The following is an 18,495-nucleotide window of genomic DNA, read 5'->3' on the forward strand; positions in this document are numbered from 1 at the left end:
ACATATTTTAGCACTTTATTTATAAATCTTTATAAACTTGTTATTAAATCCGAACCTTATATGCATCAGCCACAGTTACAAGGTGGCAGACTACAGTTAGTGCTAGTACTTCGGTTAAGGGTCACACAGTGATTGGAAGGTTGTAAATGCAAAATCCTGGGCTGCCAAAAAGCCAGTGTTAGGTCTTTGACCTAAGGCCAATCTATTAACCCCAAAAAACATGGTTTAATATTTTATGGTAACACATCTGAGTCAACTTAACAGTTCATTACAGAAGCTAATTTGAGATTAATCAGGGCTTTAAGAGCTAGGTCCTCCCAAATGTAATGAAATCAAATTATTTATTAATCTGTAGGAAAAGTTTCAACTTTCCTGTATAAGGTACAGTACATTGCACCAGCGAACATTGGCCGAAGAGTATTTTTGTGCTTAGAGAAAAGGAGTATGTCACATTATAATACAATTTCTTACCTTACTTTCACATGAGCAGAAAGAGATCTATACAGAACCAATGCTGAGCAGATATAAGAGTACAGGAAATGGAGCAAAGTCAACAAGGAGCAAAGCAACACGCTAGAAATTGTACACATCAATGCATGAGCTGAAGAAAAAAAATGCATGCAGACGTATGTGTCATATATATATATATATATATATATATATATACACACACACACACACACACACACACACACACACACACACACACACACACACACACACACACACACACACACATACATATATATACACACACATATCATATATATACACACCATATCCCCAGAATGACTGGAAGTGCACATTCAGTTCACACTCAAAATGGCTACAAAACACAGCATTTTGTAACTTAAGGCTTTTATTTAATAACCAATAGAAAAGCTTCACAATTATAAACCATATGCAATAAAAACTGATTTCATAATATTGCATAATTTTTGAGAAAACCAAACAAACAAACAAACAAAAAGGCACATAAATCAAACCATACTAGTTTGGTTTTTGCCTGCAATATTAGGATACCACCAAAGGTCAACAACAATTCTAAATCAATACACCTGAACGCTGTTATCATGGCTACACGTTGGAAAGAAAAACACTTTCAGTATATAAAGAAAAAAACCATACTGATTTGCATGTCAAATAATTATTTATAGGTTATAGTGCAGGCAAATGACAATTTAAAATGAGCATAAAATAATGCCCTGGAAATTTTAAACAAAACAAATTTCATTGGAAAACAAATGGAAAGAAATGGAATGTTGGCTGTTCGTTGAGCTGAGTTAAGTATACGCCTACAGACTTACTCCACCATTATTACAAGGCAGGTAGGGTGACCTGGGCATGACTAGATGCTTTTGCATTATCTATCACAGTCTTTGCCTGGTCTAATTATTTTTTGATACTAAGAAGCTCAATTGAGCATTAATATTGCATAAAGCAGGCATGAATGAATACACCTTTCACTGTATGTGAACTGAAACACTTATTTCCTGCCTCTATGCTTGTGATTTTGGCATTAGTGAATACAAAAATTTAATACCACAACATCCATACAGAGTTTAGCGGCAACGATTAGGACAAAACATTCAGCTAAATGACATAAGATAAGAACACAGAATGCTAGAATTCCACAACTGGAAAATAGGTCAGAGGACAGATACAATGAAGGGACCTAAATAGACACTAGACAACATCTACCAGCAAAGCAACAGGATGGTCAAGAAACCAAATTATAATATTTCTAATAATTTCATTTTTGCAGACTTTGTGCTTTTCACTCTGTAATAGAGTGTTCGAAATAAAAGCCAATGACATGAGAAAATGTATTCATAAGAGCAAAAACACTTTAAAAGAGAAGTTTAATGTAATTTACTCTCTCATATTGTGCATTTTACTTGGCTTTGGTGTATAAACAAAGCAAAGCAATAGGTGACTATTACCAATGTTTTACAGATATGATAGTTAGATGCAAAAAGAAAAAGCTCTCTATCTTAATACAGAGGAACGGGCACTCTGAAATAAGAGCAGGCTGATCATCTAAATAATTCACTGAGTCAGAAGAGACCATGCGCACGCACGCACACGCGCACACACACACACACACACACACAGGCCCTTTTTGCATATACTGTAGTTGGCCTCATTAAAGGGAAACTGAGTTTTGGTCAAACAGGAATGATTTTTCCTCATGATATATATTATAGCCTTATTCAGACCACTCCTCATCATCAAACTCTGAGGAATCGTCCTCAGAATCACTGCACTCCACAGCGATACGGCGAGATAAGATAGCTGCAACATCATTGCCCGCGACATCTCTCTTCTCCTGCTCTCTCTGCTCCTCCACCTTACGTAGGTTAAAACCTGGACACACACAAAATTTGTATTAGTAATACATGAAATCAAGAAGTCTTAATTAAGTCACATATAAATATGTTTTCACAAAAGATTTTTTTGTTCTCACCATCACTAAAGTATTGAAGCAATAACAAAGTGGTTTAGTCTCTAATTGCAATTTTTTTAAGAAGGTTGTCTGTGTCTGGACCAAACCAAACATAATTTATAATTTGTAAATATACTAAATCTGCTATCACAAGAACGATAGAAAATTGTGGAAAACAATGCACAATTATAAGCAACACATGAGTGATGAGTCTTTAGTGAAAGGTAATAGTAAATCAGAGCTGTACCAAAACAATCAATGATAAATCCCTAACTATGGTAAAAAACAATAATGTAAGTCTTAAAATGTATCAAATTACAAATATAGATTACATGTAGTAGGTTGTTATCAATCAGAACAAAAACACCAATTCTGCTTTATTCTGTAAAATGTTAGCGCATTAATGCCAGGGCACTGTAAAAAAAACTATGTTTGAAATTGACGCATTAGATGAAATGATTAACAGGAAATTCTAGAGCAAAGTGAAAGAGAATTATTTGTGAATGGGAATGGAAGGTTGCTCTCATGGAGAATGAAATCAATGGCAAATAAGCATCTGATAAATTACACTCAACTCTTTAATGTATGATGACCACGACAGTGGGCAGCTATTTTAGTCATTATTTTGTATTTGCATGGGTTTTAATGTCAAAGTTGCACATTCGCCTCTTAAATAGAATACACTCCAGCCCCAGGGATTGCCACCTACTTGAAAGTAATTGTAAGTGCAACAAAAGACTCCAATTCAGCATTTCCATTCACTCAAGATTTCTGTTCTATCCTTGCTCAGAAAAAAAGTCCCTTGCAATATATGTACATAAATAATCCAAGTCTTTTTCTTATATACATTTATACTTAAAATTGTACAAAAACAACAAAAGAAAATATCCCTTTTACAGAAACTTTGAGACAAGCTGATATAATTAATGCATAAAAGGATTAATATTTCTTATATTGCTAAAACAAATTACTGTTTAAAAGTACTGAATCAAATCATTTGTAATATACAAGAAATCACACCTTAATCTAATCAGAAAAAGAGTTGGAAATCACACTGATTTGTTGTTAGTTTAAAACAATGTGTCCCTATTAAATAGTGTTACGTTAAATATAGACTTGATTAATGATTGTTGGATATACATTGATTTCACGTTAAATTATAAAAAATCATCAAAATGAACTATTATTTTAGTGACATATAGCAAGAATGCCATAACACGTCACGTCAAGAAACCAGTGTAGCAGTCATACTTTTCAGATTTATTGTCTGATTTGCTCCTTAAACATTTTTAATGAAAAGTGTATAAAGGTTACAATGTCTGGAACAGTAATATTTTATTATTTGTATTTATTATCCTACCCATTCCCCACTTGCAATTTCAGCAGAAACCATTAGGGAAGCCACACAGTTATGTGCAGTTGATCAGAGTGCATCATACTTCAAAAACTGTAGGAAAGGTTCATTCTCATCCGAGCGAACTCAGAGGTACACAGAGGTAAAACATTTCAACCTACCTTGACGAATAGCAGCCAGGAGATCGCTGCGGCCATCGCTGACAGGAGCAGGCTGAGGCTTGGGAGCTGGGGCAGCTGAAAGTCCACCTGAAGAGGGAGGGGCAGGGGCTGATGGTGCAAAGCATGGTGGTGGGCCTGGTGGTGGAGGAGGTGGAGGTGGAGGTGGGGGTCCATCCCCAGCTGGAGGAGGTGGTGGAGATGGTAGAGTGGAAGCAATGGGTGGTGGTGGAGGAATCGAGGGAGACATAGAGGAAAAAACAGGAGGAGGAGAGGGTGGGGCATCAAATCCTAAGGGAGGTGGGGGTGGAACCATCCCCATGGGTGGAGGAGGTGGTGGGGCAACAGGTGGTGCCACTGAAGGGCGGCCATGAGGAGAGGTTGGCATTGTTGGAGGGGCTGGGGGAGGATGGGTTGGGCTTAAAATGCTAACTGGTCTCTGCGGTGAGGTACATGGTACATCATTATAACTGCAACGAAACAAGCATTAGAAAACAGTACAAATTAGCCCTCTAACTATAAACTGTAATTACTGACTGCATTAATAGACACAAATCTTACGTCATATCTGGGGGAGGAGGTGGCAAGAAGCCTTCATCATCCAACACTGGAGGTGGAAGCGGAGAGCCAGGATCATAACTGTAGGAGGCAGTGCTTTGGTCAAATCCCTCAGAATCCATTGTACCCATGTCATCACCTGACCCAATGCTGCCATTGGCAATGTCCCTAGGATGACTGAAAGTGCACATACACAATGATGAGCTTATATTGAGTTTTAAACAAATACAATCACAATCACAGAATTGAGTACTTTCACTTACCCAGCGTCAGTTTTAGGGACAACAAACTCTTCTCCCATCTTTCGACGTTCCCATTCCTCTTTACGTGTTTTGATCTTGCGAGGATTCAGGTTGCTCCTGTTTGGATTTTCTCTCTTCTCTTTCTACACTCACAAACATACACAAATAGACACAGTAAAAACCAATTCCTGCTATAAGGCTGACTGATTAGAATGATGTTCCCATAAGTTTCTAGTCTCACCCTATGTTTCCGTCTTTCTTTCATGATGTCTTTTGTGTCTTGTAGCATCTGCTCTTTCCACAGGTCAAAGAAATATGATGGGTCAGTGTAGAATTTAAGAGCTTCCTTTCCATCATCCCTGTGACAAATACAGAAATAAATTAAGGATTATCCAACGAGCAGTTATCAATGATGTGTCCCCCTTTATAATATTACAGCGCCATGATATCTAGTGACCATTCTCATCACTTAAATATCCAGGCCTGCCTTGCAATGCACATTTTGGGGTGGAGCTCCACAAATAGAATAGAGCATGTTGAGTTCAGCTAATGGTTATGTTACGGTGTACTGCATTGTGGGCACTGTAGATTGGGGCTAAGTTGAGGCTGTGAGTGTGTATGGGCTGCAAAGAGACACCATCTCACTTTTCTTCCCTAGTCCTTTACTCTACATATTTTGATTGTGTCTGTGGAAATAAAACTGACTTAAATAAATGCCACCCATGAAGCATCACTCATCACTCTGGGGTAATTTCCCTATCTTTAGAGCTCTTCCCTTTTACAGACATTTTAGCTTAGACTGTCTGTAAACAAAAGCTCGGTGTTCTGAAAGCAGAACCCAAGTATAAGTAATCGGTCAAAACTGCACTCAATAGGTGTTCATTTTATTCTTAATAATACAGTACGTGATCTAAGTGACATTTGCACATGGAATGATTAGCGTCTTGTACTGCCCAATAATAAGACACTTCATGAAAGCCACACCCCTGTATTTTAACACACATTTCTTACTTTTCTTTCCACAAAGGTTCACCATTGTGAAATATCAATGTGTGTCTGACAATTTTTTTTAATCAAAAGGCTATTTCCTTTGATAAATAAAAGAGGATTAAATATGGCAACAAAAAAGTAATATTTAAAATGTAACAAATATCATTAGACGCTATTAAAAACGTTCCGCTAAACAATGAGCAACACCAACAGAGAAAATGTCAGTATAATCAACATTAGGCAACCACTTTGTAAAAGGATTACTGCAGGATTCACCAGCTGAATTTTGTAATTAAAGCAGTATCCAGCTGCATAGGTCAGATTACTACTACATCTCCTGATATAATTCAGGTGAGATCTTTACTATACATACCATATATAGTTACATTTTGCACTAGTCAGTAAGTGAAATGTAGTATTAAGCTCCATTATATGATCTAAAGTGTTTGAAGTGTTTTGGGACGTTATGCCTATGAGAATGTCAGAGGAAATATTCTGTGAGAAAGTGCAGCTTAGAATAATTAGTGGGTTCATTTTCATGCCTGCCAGCATAAAGGGCTATATTCATGACTGTAACAAAGCTATAAATAAATACAACTACAATAAAAAAAAGTATAAAATGCAAAGTATTTCATATTGAGCAAGATATGAATCTATACATTTTTTAAATTTAGTTTAAGATTAAAACAAAACAAAACATTTTTTTTCAAAAACTGCAGATGATAAACTTTGCAGAACCTGTAGGTGCTGAGGATGTTGAGTGGAGGTGGCTCATTGCAGGTTTGGTAAGTCTCTTGCACTGGTTGAGGCAGCGAAGGACGAGTAAAGAGCTGTTGATCCTGAATCAGACTGGATCTAAAAGCTTTGCGAGTGGTGATTGCCTGCAGTGAAACTAAAGACAACAAAACAGCAAAGACAACAATGAAGGAGCAAAAAAAAATGTTTGAGTTAACAACTTCACTATTAAAGGGGTCATGGACAGGTATCCATCATCCATTTCACAATAAATTTTAATCTGACCTTCTTCTTCTTTGGGGTCCAACTGTGTGACTTTGACCTGAAGTTTGTCCACTCTTTCACCAAGGGTATTTACTCTATCAGCGAACAAGCTGGCCTGGACAAACAACTCTCCAAACAAATCCTCCGCAAATTTGCCTGTGATATAATACAGACGTAGAAGTCAGCCATAGCACCATAGGCCTAACATTACAAAAACAGTGTCACTAGCCTGAAGAAAGCAAGAGAGAAAGAAATAGAGAGACAGAAATAACAAGAAAGACCCACTGAGAGAACCAAGTTGGCGAATGATGTTAGCCAGTGTGATGTTGGTCACACACTCCAGCTCACTCTTCACGGCCGTGGGCAGAGTCTGACGGCACAGGTGCCGTGGCTCGATATTTCGCATCACCAAAGGCATGATGAGAAATCAGTGACTCTCCTCCCTGAAAACACAAGTGAATGAATGACACAGATTGACATTGTATATTCCAGATACTCATTCATGAGCCTACTCCCACATACTGGCGTGGTTTTCTATACACATGTACATATCCAGCCCATTTATAAACACACAATCAAACCGTATGGTTTAAAGCAGAACCAAAACTGCTGGATCGTTCCTTTTTAAACAGAGTTTACATCCTTTATTTTAGCAAAATGTCTCAATCAGGCAACACGATCTCCCTGCAGAGGTTAAAACAGAAAATAAGGGAATAACAGTTCCCCTTTCCAACACAAAAATTGTGCCTAAATATAAAACAAAGATGTAGCCTGAAAAAGTAGACTTTGCAACCATTTTGGAAACACACAAAAGGCTTTTTGGAAACTAACAATCTTCCTCTACCACAAGATAAGGCCAATTATGCTGTTTTTGACTCCAGGTCACAACTGTGTCAAATTTGCTCAATCATATGCCAAGATTTTACACCTCTTAACTTCAGGTGTAAAAACACGATCACATGGGTTTTTTTTTTTTTAATTAACAGGAGTAGAACATTTCTCATCTTTTCACTTCACAGGACTATCTGAAGTATAAAAGAATATTTTGACACGTTTTTTTTTTATACATGAGGAAAAGAAAAACTGTCAGAGTTCATGCAAGAGTGCCCAACTTTTTCTGTTCATTTCTATATGAAGTAGTTGGAGATGAGGTCATTGTCCATGTTAAAATGTGGAAGTTGTTCTGCCTTACAGTAATTTTTCATTAAAGTCAAACAAATACACTGCAGGAAGCTGATACTTGATTCAGTTTAGAGGTGACAGACAGCCATCCGAGTGAGAATCTCTCACCCGCAGCAATAAACTAATGAGTGCAGTAAATTACTGGTGTCACACTGCTGACAAATATGCACATTACACTGAATTATATTGAGTGATTTATACACAACATATCTGAATGGAAACAACCAAATGTAAAAATATTATTAGGTTACTCTGACTATGCAAGTCACCATAAATAAATAAGTTCTACTATATTGTATAGTACAGTTTCTCTCTAATCTAGCTGACTCGTATCTGGCCTTAGCAGACACTGTTAATTTCCTAGCACTCTAGGATCTAAGATCAACATGCACATTAAAGTCCTGATAAGTATAATTGGCCATTTTAAACATCCTGAATCCAAACTTGAAAGGGGGGGGACTCCAGGCACCATATCAACACTTTACACAAGACTGAGCAGTCAAAAGTTTACATGTAGTTTTTACACTTTATTGAGCTTTTTTCCCCCTCAGTGTAATTCCTTTCATGTAAATATAGAGTATTGGGGACAATAAAGTACTACATTTTGCAACACTGTCCCATCTGGGACTCGTTTTGAGGAACAGATTGAAAATTTTAGATATTACACCCATATTTGTGAGTTTGTGTGTTTGTAATGAACACGGTTACATATGTATTATATGTAACTATAAGTAAACATTATATGCAAAATAAATCCCATAACAGGAATGCTTAAAAGGATGTTTCTACCCTTATACTTCTTACAAACCCAGATTATGTAATCCAACATTTGTCATGACTGTGGTTAACTCTGTCAGGTGTGTTACATGAATGCACTGCATACCTTATTTTATTATACTGTTTCTAACCTTTGGTGTCTCACACATGGTGTGAAAAGTCAGATCTTTTGAAAAGGACCTTCATGTTAACTCATTCATTTTGTGAAAAGAGGAGATCCTTGTGATTAATCTCTGCTGCAAACTTTCCAGTTCGCTCCTACTACAGTAGACATAAAAAGGCAAGTCATTGCCCTCAGACATCAAATCTGGTTGACTTTTTACGGAGAATTAAAATGTGAAGACAAAGAAAACAACACAACTACAGCCAAGATTAATGGGGTATCAAATAAACTATGCCACCGAAAACTACTTAAAATAGACGAGTTCAATTTTATTTCCATTTAGAAAGTAAAACATCGCGGCCCACCCTAAACGTCCAGAAACAGGAAGTGAGTTGTTAGCTAGTGTGGCTAGCTAGTTATACACAACCAACTAATTTGTAAACGTGAAAAAAACAGACCAATGGAGATGACTTACCACGAAATAAAACAGTTACTCCTCTCCGCCGAAGTTTTCGTGCTTTTCAACTATCTAGCTACCTTAACATTACTTCACTTTTTCGCTCCTACTTTACAAGTCGATAAAAAAATGTCCGCATTTACCGTCACAAGAGCGCTCGCGCACGGACCGCGAAGTCCCGGGTTTTCTAACTTTCTATTGCACAGTGTGAATAGAAGGAGTAACGCTATTGGCTGAAACAGCTGTCAATTTTTAACAAAGGGTGGGGCTAAAAATCAGGGCTCCGGCTCCACCCGTGCGGGTTAAAAACATCTGCTTGGTGCGCAGGGAGGGGCGCAATGTAATGATCCCCGGGCCTGCTCCAACACATCCGAAACATGCTGAAATGTTCTCCATGCCTACGTTCCATACATACAGATCAAAGCTGGGAGTGCAAAACATGACAGTACTTTGACAATGATCGTTTTCCAAAACCAAAATGAAATAACAAATATACACTTAGTTTTCAAAGTGCACCACCAACAAGTAATTTTTAGGTGAACAGAGCAATCTACTAAAACAGAAAATAAACTACAAATAGCATAACAAAACATTCAGACTTTAAGATATGTTCATACTATTTTTTATTTCCCAAAACCATGAGGCATGATATTTTCCTTCATTCCACCATGAGGCATGCTGTGCTCCTTTACTCCACCATGAGGCATGCTGTGCTCCTTCACTCCACCATGAGGCATGCTGTTCTCCTTCACTCCACCATGAGGCATGCTGTTCTCCTTTACTCCACCAAGAGGCATGCTGTGCTCCTTCACTCCACCATGAGGCATGCTGTGCTCCTTCACTCCACCATGAGGCATGCTGTTCTCCTTCACTCCACCATGAGGCATGCTGTTCTCCTTTACTCCACCAAGAGGCATGCTGTGCTCCTTCACTCCACCATGAGGCATGCTGTTCTCCTTCACTCCACCATGAGGCATGATGTTCTCCTTCACTCCACCATGAGGCATGATGTTCTCCTTCACTCCACCATGAGGCATGCTGTTCTCCTTCACTCCACCATGAGGCATGCTGTGCTCCTTCACTCCACCATGAGGCATGCTGTGCTCCTTCACGCCACCATGAGGCATGCTGTTCTCCTTCACTCCACCATGAGGCATGCTGTTCTCCTTCACTCCACCATGAGACACGCTGTTCTCCTTCACTCCACCATGAGGCATGATGTTCTCCTCCCCTCTGTGCATTCAGTATCATTTCTGTGTAATTATGTTGTAAGTGTCTATCATTGTAAATTCACAGCATGTCCTAGATAATCTACATATATGTGTCATCTGTATGTATAGACTTTGTATAATGTTTGTACCATTGTACATATATCATATTGTAAATGTATATATCTCATATTCCTCCGTATATTGTGCCTTGCACATATTCTAAATGTTTATTTTCACTTCTATCTGTGCTTGCTCAAAAACTTCTGCACATTTTTCATTGTCCAGAGCATTTATAGTTATTTGTTGTACATATATTTACACATTTATCCCATATGTATCTGAACTTGTCAGTTTGCAGAATGCTACTATTTGCACTTCTGGTAGATGCTGAATTGCATTTATTTGTACCTGTACACATGACAATAAAGTTATTTCTTTCTTTCTATCTATCTATCTATCTATCTATCTATCTATCTATCTATCTATCTATCTATCTATCTATCTATCTATCTATCTATCTATCTATCTATCTACACACAAAGATTTGAGAGTAACAGATGCAGTCAGTGCTGTGCTCAAAGTCTAAGCAACTGTAAAAACATTTAATAATACAATAAGATTATTAAGTGATAAATGACAGTAAAGAAGATGCTTTTTTATTTTTCATACAAATGTATTTAACTAATTAAGGACTATCACATGGAATTCTGTGACACTCATACAGCACACTAAAATAGTTCTGTTAAACATAATTATGATAAACAATTGTAAACCAGTGGGTATAAATGACACAATAGCAGAATAGATTTCTATGAAGAATGATTTCTAAGAATGTATGTCCTCACAGATAGTATGAATACAATTACTGTAGATCTGTGGGGTTCATGCGCATGCACACTTGCCATGGCTAAAACGCTATGCTTCATATTCTTCTTATATTTTAATGCTGGAGGTATTTTCTGATCATAGGAAGGCATATCAAAACATACCACAAATAGTTTTACTAAACTGCAAACAGATATTTATATCCACATAGACCACATTCATATATGTAAATTTATATACACTTTAATATTTATTTGATGCATATACTTTTATTGTCTACGTCAACAAAGGTTGATAAATCTAATGTGAAAAATTATTCTAAATATGCAAAGACAGGTGTTTGCACTCCTAGAATACTGTAAGGGTAGGGTAACGATTAGAATTCTGTAGAAACAGCTTTAACTAAATTTGATCAATAGAGGGCACCACATACATTATATAATTGGCAAAAAAAGGAAAGAAATTTATGAAAGATATAACTTAAAACGTTATTCCAAAGCTCTAATTACCATATTGATTCCCACTTTATTAAAAGAAAAAAAAGCCTAATTCCAACAAAGAGAAATCTCTTAATAATCCGTTTTTTTTAAGGGCTTAATTTATATAATTAAAAATTGTTTTAATTCCTATAGTGCACCGTTAATTTGTATAATAATGTGTGGTAAATAAACGGCCCTATCAATTTTATCTACACATTTATAGTTCTCAACATGCATGGCATTTAGCTTGAGCAGATTTTATAATTATTACAAACATGTGTATAGGCATACTGTACATAAGCATACTGTACGTCTAACTGTAAAAAGCGTTTCACATACAAAATAGAGGGTACTGCAGCGTCCCCTGGCGGAACAAAGTAAATGTATATTTCACTAATTTATATTTCACAAATTTTACTGTGAATGCATGTTATTATAGTAAATATGGACAACATATAATTCTGTTTAATATGGAATAATGTTTAAAATATGAAATATGCACATTAGTTATTGCATTTTTTTTTTATGTCAGAATTGACAAATTGATTGAAGTGTGAAAGCAGACCTTAGTCACAATCTCACACTCCTTGTCACTTGGTTGGTAACCTCAAGTTTACCACTTTATACCAGATATAATGGTCTTATAGAAAATACTTTAGTGTTGTCAATAACACCACCACCAACCCAATTCCTCTTTTAGAAAAGTCTTTTTCCTCTTCATTGGCATTTGCGACAGTTTTCTAAATCTGAAGAATTGCTGGTTATCATTTAAATTGTTCACCCCTCCTGATCCAGGTAAGTTTGTATGAACTGTGTGTGTTGGGATGTTCTTGTCTCAATACAGTGTGTCCTGGCCCAGGAGTTGAGCGGGTCAGGCGGAAGCCTGAGCTATGCAGAGCACTCAGTACACTGTACCAGAATCGCACTACTCCGGCCTCAGTCCCACCCACTTCAAACCCTGCCCACTGTAGATGTACAGTCAGAATGAGCTGACTGATCCGTCTGAGAGTTCCATCCTGTGCCCAACTCTCCAGCACACGCCATTCTGCACTCTCAAGATCTGCCCACAGGACATGCACCTTTATATATAGAAACACATGGGAGAGAGACAGATAATTAAAGTGCATATCCTGTACATTTCCAATAAAATACCAGTATGCACCCAATTTTATAGGTGCTACAGGGACATGTGATATGGGTAGTAATACAACATTATAATGATCACAATTAGTATTTATTACAGTTTTTCTCAGGTACTTTGCAGCGTTTAACAAATCGGAAATGAAATTCTTAAAACTACTTGTTTACCTCCACATCATTTAATCACTTGTGCACATCATAAAAGCATTTCTTGTTGCTTTGATCAAATTGTAAATGCTTTTGTACATTCATTTAATTGATTGTGTACACTTGTCTGCTGTTTCCTACAATATCAGTTGTTATATCATGTTGATTAAACAGGTCAATGGTGAATCTCATGAACCTTCAATTGGCAACAGAGCAAAACACAGAATTACAATTTCTGAAAATGGATGAACAACCAAGAAACAAACGAACATTTGTATAGTACAGGAATTGTATGAATCCTGTCCAGTCTCTTGCACTCAATATAAATCAAATATGAAATCAAATAAATACATTTGCGCTGTTGAAATTCATATATACCATACAGAATAAATTCTGCCTTGTGCATTTTCAATCATTGTAATCCGAACCACAGATTAAATCAAGAAATACTTAAACTGTGTGCCATCATACTGACAACATTTTGACGATCTTGTTTGTGAATAATGACAAAAGGACTTGTTATTCTGATGGGAATGAGATGTTCATTGACACAAATACTTACTTTTGAGAGTTGAACTAAAGATTTTGAGAAAAGTACAGGCTTTTGCAAAAAATCCAATGTATTGTGTTGCTTGTACAAATTGTTTTGAGAATGCACTTTGCAAATATAAAGGATGATTTAAGAAATGCTCCAAAGCAACTGAGAAAAACTGTAATGATGATTCATCAGGCTTTGTTTTTAAACACATTGAATCTGGTTTGACAGACCAATTACAATTACAATTACATTTACAATTACATGCTAGGCATAGAAACCTTCATAAATATAGTATATTCAATGTATATTGTTGGCAAAGCAACAGTGATCAGATAGACTGGAAGTTCCTGGCTACATTTAAGGACAATGAGCACAGTTACAGTAGTGCTATAGATGGATTTGTGTGAATACAGTACACAATACACAACCTTACTGTGAGAGATAGCTGTCCAATGTTAGCTAGCTACTGCAAGCTCTTGTTGAAAGGGAAAGTTTCAGTACTGAATTTAAGTATAAGGCTAACAGTAGTCTGCTAGCTAGCTAAAGAACAGTAAGAAAAACAGCACAAATATGCCTGGTTGTGTCTAATGTGCATATAATGTGGCCAGTTCCTAACCAAGTAGACAATGAGCATATGTTAATAATCAGGTTTTTTTTTTGTACTGTGTTTTTTTTTTTGTTGTCGTTTTTTTTTTTTTTTGTGATTCTCGACACTTATTTCAGAGTCTCTCTAACTGAACTGCTGTGTGTTATAGGTTGCCAGGAACACTCACAGCAGCACAGAATTTTCTTTCTCCTTTACCTTAAAAACAATATTTTTTATTTGAACAATAAATGGCACTTTGCTACTCGATGTGATATTTGTTGAAAATATGACCAACGGAATGAACATGTGTATTGGAAGAATTAACCATGCAGTAAAACATTTTCTATGTGTTATTCTAAGGAACATATATGTTCTCCATAGAGAAAGTGCAGCCTATGTCTAATGATCAAAGATTAACAACAACATGCACATATATTCTCTGAGGGCATCACATCTCGATGTGAGTCACCAGACACTGTTGCCATGGCAGCCATGCGTGACCACAGACATCTCCATGGTGATAAAGCATCAGCCAGGGGATTCTGTGCTGCCATCAGAATGAAAATGAGAAAAGAGATGTATGACAGTACCATGCTATGACCTAGTGAGTCCATGATGTCCACCAGGCTGTGTTGTATAGTCCCCAAAACTCCCCTGTAGGGTCTAGCATGGGGGCGTCTCCAATCAAGCCAAGCTTGATGATGTCGGACAGATCCATAGCCAAAGCCACTACCATGTTTGTGCCCAGTACTAGGGTCAAAGCGATGCACTTCACATTTCATACGTAATGTAGATTCCAGAAGTGCTGCGTCCTTCCCGTCCAGACTGCAAAGGCACCACACACATGATTGTCAAAAACCCTTTAAAATTGTGTACCTTGTTAACACTTCTGTGTGTCTCTGCTGCATTTTGGAAACTTTCCTTCATTTATTAATTTTTTAAGTGGATCTAGTCCATTTCTGAGTGCATTGTTCACACAGATTTATAGATGTAGGCAATTTAGCATAGCCAGACCTCTTGTGTTTTGGAGGAGAAGCTGATGGAAACCCATGACCCATGTCAACACAAAAAGAACATGCAAAACATACTATACTTATACAGTAATCCAAGCTCAGGATGGAACCAGGCACAAAACAACAACACTCCCTACTGCACCACCATGCTGCTAAAAATGTGTAACAGTCTAGAGGTTTTTTTCTAAGATTTCTCTAGTTATTATAATTTTTCTCAGTTGCTTTGGAGCATTTTTTTCAATCATCCTTAATATTTGCAAACCCGTAAGCATATCTTAAAGCAATTTGTATAAACAGCACAAAACATTGGATTTCTTACAAAAGGCTATACTTTTTTCAAAATCCTTAGTTCATCTCTCAAAAGAAAGTATTTGTGTCAATGAACATGTCATTCCCATCAGAATAACAAGTCCCTTTGTCATTGTTCACAAACAAGATCATCAAAATGTTTAGTCATGCTGTCAGAATGATGGGGCACAGTTTCAGGATATCTTCATATAAATTTTGGTTTGGATTTTAATGACTGAAAATGCACAAAGTTTGATTTCCTGATTGGCATCTATAAATTTCAGCAGCACAAATTAATTAATTTGATTGCATATTTGATTTATATTGATTGCAAAAGACCAGACAGGATTCACACTTTTACTGTATTATACAAGTGTTTGTTCGTTTCTTGAAGACAATTGAGACAATTGTACACAATCGATGAAATAAATGTACTAAAGCATTCACAATTTGATCAAAGTAATGAACAAAGAATTTTTTTATGATGAGCACAAATTACTAAATGATGTGGTTTAGAGAATTTCATTTCTGATGTAGTTTAGAGAATTTCATTTCTGATCTGACAAATGCATCTAAAGCAACTGAGAAAAACTGTCAATGCCAATGAAGTGTGAATCGTGTCTTGTCTCTTGCAATCAATATAAATCAAATATGCAATCAAATAAATACATTTGTGCTGTTGAAATTCAGAGATGCCGTACAAAAGAAATACAAATTTTTACTATATCCGTAGTTTATATCAAGAAATACTGAAACTGTGCACCATCATACTGATAACATGACTAAACATTTTAATGATCTTGTTTGTAAACAATAACAATGAACTAAGGATTTGAAGAAAAGTACAGGCTTTTGCAAGAAATTCAGTGTACTGTGCTGCTTGTACAAATTGTTCTGAGAATGCACTTACTGGTTTGCAAATATTAAGGATGATTTGAGAAATGCTCCAAAGCAACTGAGAAAAACTGTAATAATTTCATTTTAGACCCACTGTTTTTCAATTATCCAAAAAACCCTCACTTTATCCAGGATACATACCTGAAAGAGTAAACAACACAAGGACTGTCAGCGTTCCAGTAATCCAAGCACAGAGTCGCAGATCCTTCCCCAACATATGCAAACCCAGACTCACCAGAACCCTGCCATCTGGAACAATTCAACTGAAGACGCAAATCATAAGCACCTATTGTAGTATTTCTATTGGTAAGTCAAGTATACTGAAGATAAGAGCAAGTAGACTATTCTTACCTTGTAAAGATATTTGACTGGTCTCAATGAAGAACAATATGTTTTTTACAATAATACAGGTTTTATATGAAAAAAAAACCTAAAGATTTCTTTTGAGTTACTGTGTTTACCTTAAAGCATACCATTATTTGGGCAATAAAAAAAACAGTGAAAGTGACTTGTGTGTGCACATATGTTTCAACCACTGTTTAAAAGGACACATACCTCTGGTGTACTAATGAATTGGACAAGACGCTGCACTTCAGCACTAAAAGATGGTTGTCCTGATGCCCAAGGTTGAAGCACAAATTTGCTGTCTGTGGCCTGCACAAACAAATCCACAGGCTTCTTGAGTATTTGTCAAATTTCCCAATCCTGTTTTTTCCTCTGTTTCTCTCTGTGTGCTACATGAGCTACATTTCTAAAGTTTCTTTACAATAGTGGTGGTTGGGTGTGAAACGCCTCTGGCAGCTGAAATAGTTGTGGAATGTTTTGGGGTCATGCACTCTTTGTTTCGTCCAAGCCTGAAACTTAATAAGGCTCTGGTCTCAATGTATGTGTATGATTTTAAGAGAAATGTGTTAAACAGAACAATGGATAAATCCCTCATCACAATCCCCCTGAAACAATACAACAATTTCCCAGTCCAGCATAGTATCCATGGAGACATAATAAAGGAAAAGATTAGTCACAGAGAGAAAATAGACATTTATGTGATTCCCTTTACTCTAGCCCAGTTTTAATCAATTGATGTGCATTTAAAAATACACCAGTAGATATGATTACTTTTATTTTTTTTTGTTTACCACCAAAGCATTTTTTGGTACTTCTGTGAAGGTGTCTTTCTCAGGCCAGTAGGCTATGTAAGAGCATAGCCTCCTCGTGGACATTCGTTGTGATTAGGCTTTCAGCAGTGTTTACCTGGCCAGAGTTCAACTCGTTCTCGTCGGCGTAGGCGCGCAGGCGTGCCGCCGTCTCCTCATTTGGCCAGAGTTCCGACGCGCTATCCGTGCGTCCACCCGCGCCGGAGTCTAATGATCCGGATTCGTGACTACTTATACTGATGACAGTAAAGTCGGGTGCGGACGAATCGCGGAGCACTATCAAACTGACCAGAAGCTGGAGGAGCAGTAGTATGGACAAAACAAGGGTGAGCACACTTGGCAGAGCACTGCTGCATGCGGCCATGCCTCCCCCTGAGTGAAGCAGTTCTGCATGACGGAGAGCCAGAACCTCTGTGGAAAACTCCACTGCTCCAGGGCAATAAGGACAGAGGAGCTGCACAGCTGGAGTCCCTCTGTTGCAGAGAGTGGCATGCGCATTCTCCTCCCCCAACCCCCCCACCCACATAACATTTTTTGTAAATATTTTAACATCAGTGGCCAGTTCAATTAATTGTAACACACTTTTAAACATTATACTTAATTTGTAAATAATTATAAATAGGCTACAAAATCGAATAACTACTAGTTCACTGTGAGTCTGTGTGGTTGCGAATGAATAGGGGGATAAGAAAAGTATTGGTTAAAATGTTTTCATTTTGTTCCATTTTGTGCAAATTAATGTACTTATATATCTCGGAAAAAAACTTCAGGAATAGGAATTATGGGGCGATAGAAAGGTTTCTAAAACAAAAAGTTCACTTGTGACGCACGACATCACAGTTTGATCCTAAGTTATATATGCAGAACAATGTGCGGACCTCTGAGCTGTATGCCTGGTTAATTCAATGGATGTGTAATGCATGAAATTACGCCATGTTTTGTCTGGGCTTT

The 18,495-nt window shown here is 37.1% G+C and overlaps 2 protein-coding genes across 2 annotated transcripts; both read right to left on the reverse strand.

The window, feature by feature from the left end:
- Positions 1–841: 841 nt before the first annotated feature.
- wasf2 (WASP family member 2) lies at positions 842–9,441 on the reverse strand. The gene is made up of 9 exons (XM_046835262.1): positions 9,285–9,441; positions 7,033–7,190; positions 6,769–6,903; positions 6,487–6,640; positions 5,000–5,117; positions 4,780–4,901; positions 4,520–4,693; positions 3,962–4,428; positions 842–2,367 (listed from the first exon to the last, which is right to left on the reverse strand). Exons 2-9 carry the CDS (start codon positions 7,163–7,165, stop codon positions 2,210–2,212), a joined length of 1,461 nt encoding a protein of 486 aa, XP_046691218.1. The 5' UTR covers positions 7,166–7,190; positions 9,285–9,441; the 3' UTR covers positions 842–2,209.
- Positions 9,442–11,529: 2,088 nt separating this feature from the next.
- LOC124376368 (probable methyltransferase-like protein 24) lies at positions 11,530–18,070 on the reverse strand. The gene is made up of 5 exons (XM_046835418.1): positions 17,642–18,070; positions 16,946–17,044; positions 16,532–16,653; positions 14,783–15,017; positions 11,530–12,860 (listed from the first exon to the last, which is right to left on the reverse strand). Exons 1-5 carry the CDS (start codon positions 18,068–18,070, stop codon positions 12,546–12,548), a joined length of 1,200 nt encoding a protein of 399 aa, XP_046691374.1. The 3' UTR covers positions 11,530–12,545.
- Positions 18,071–18,495: the final 425 nt, after the last annotated feature.

Source organism: Silurus meridionalis, chromosome 22 (genome assembly GCF_014805685.1).
Source record: "Silurus meridionalis isolate SWU-2019-XX chromosome 22, ASM1480568v1, whole genome shotgun sequence".
Lineage (NCBI taxonomy): Eukaryota > Metazoa > Chordata > Actinopteri > Siluriformes > Siluridae > Silurus > Silurus meridionalis.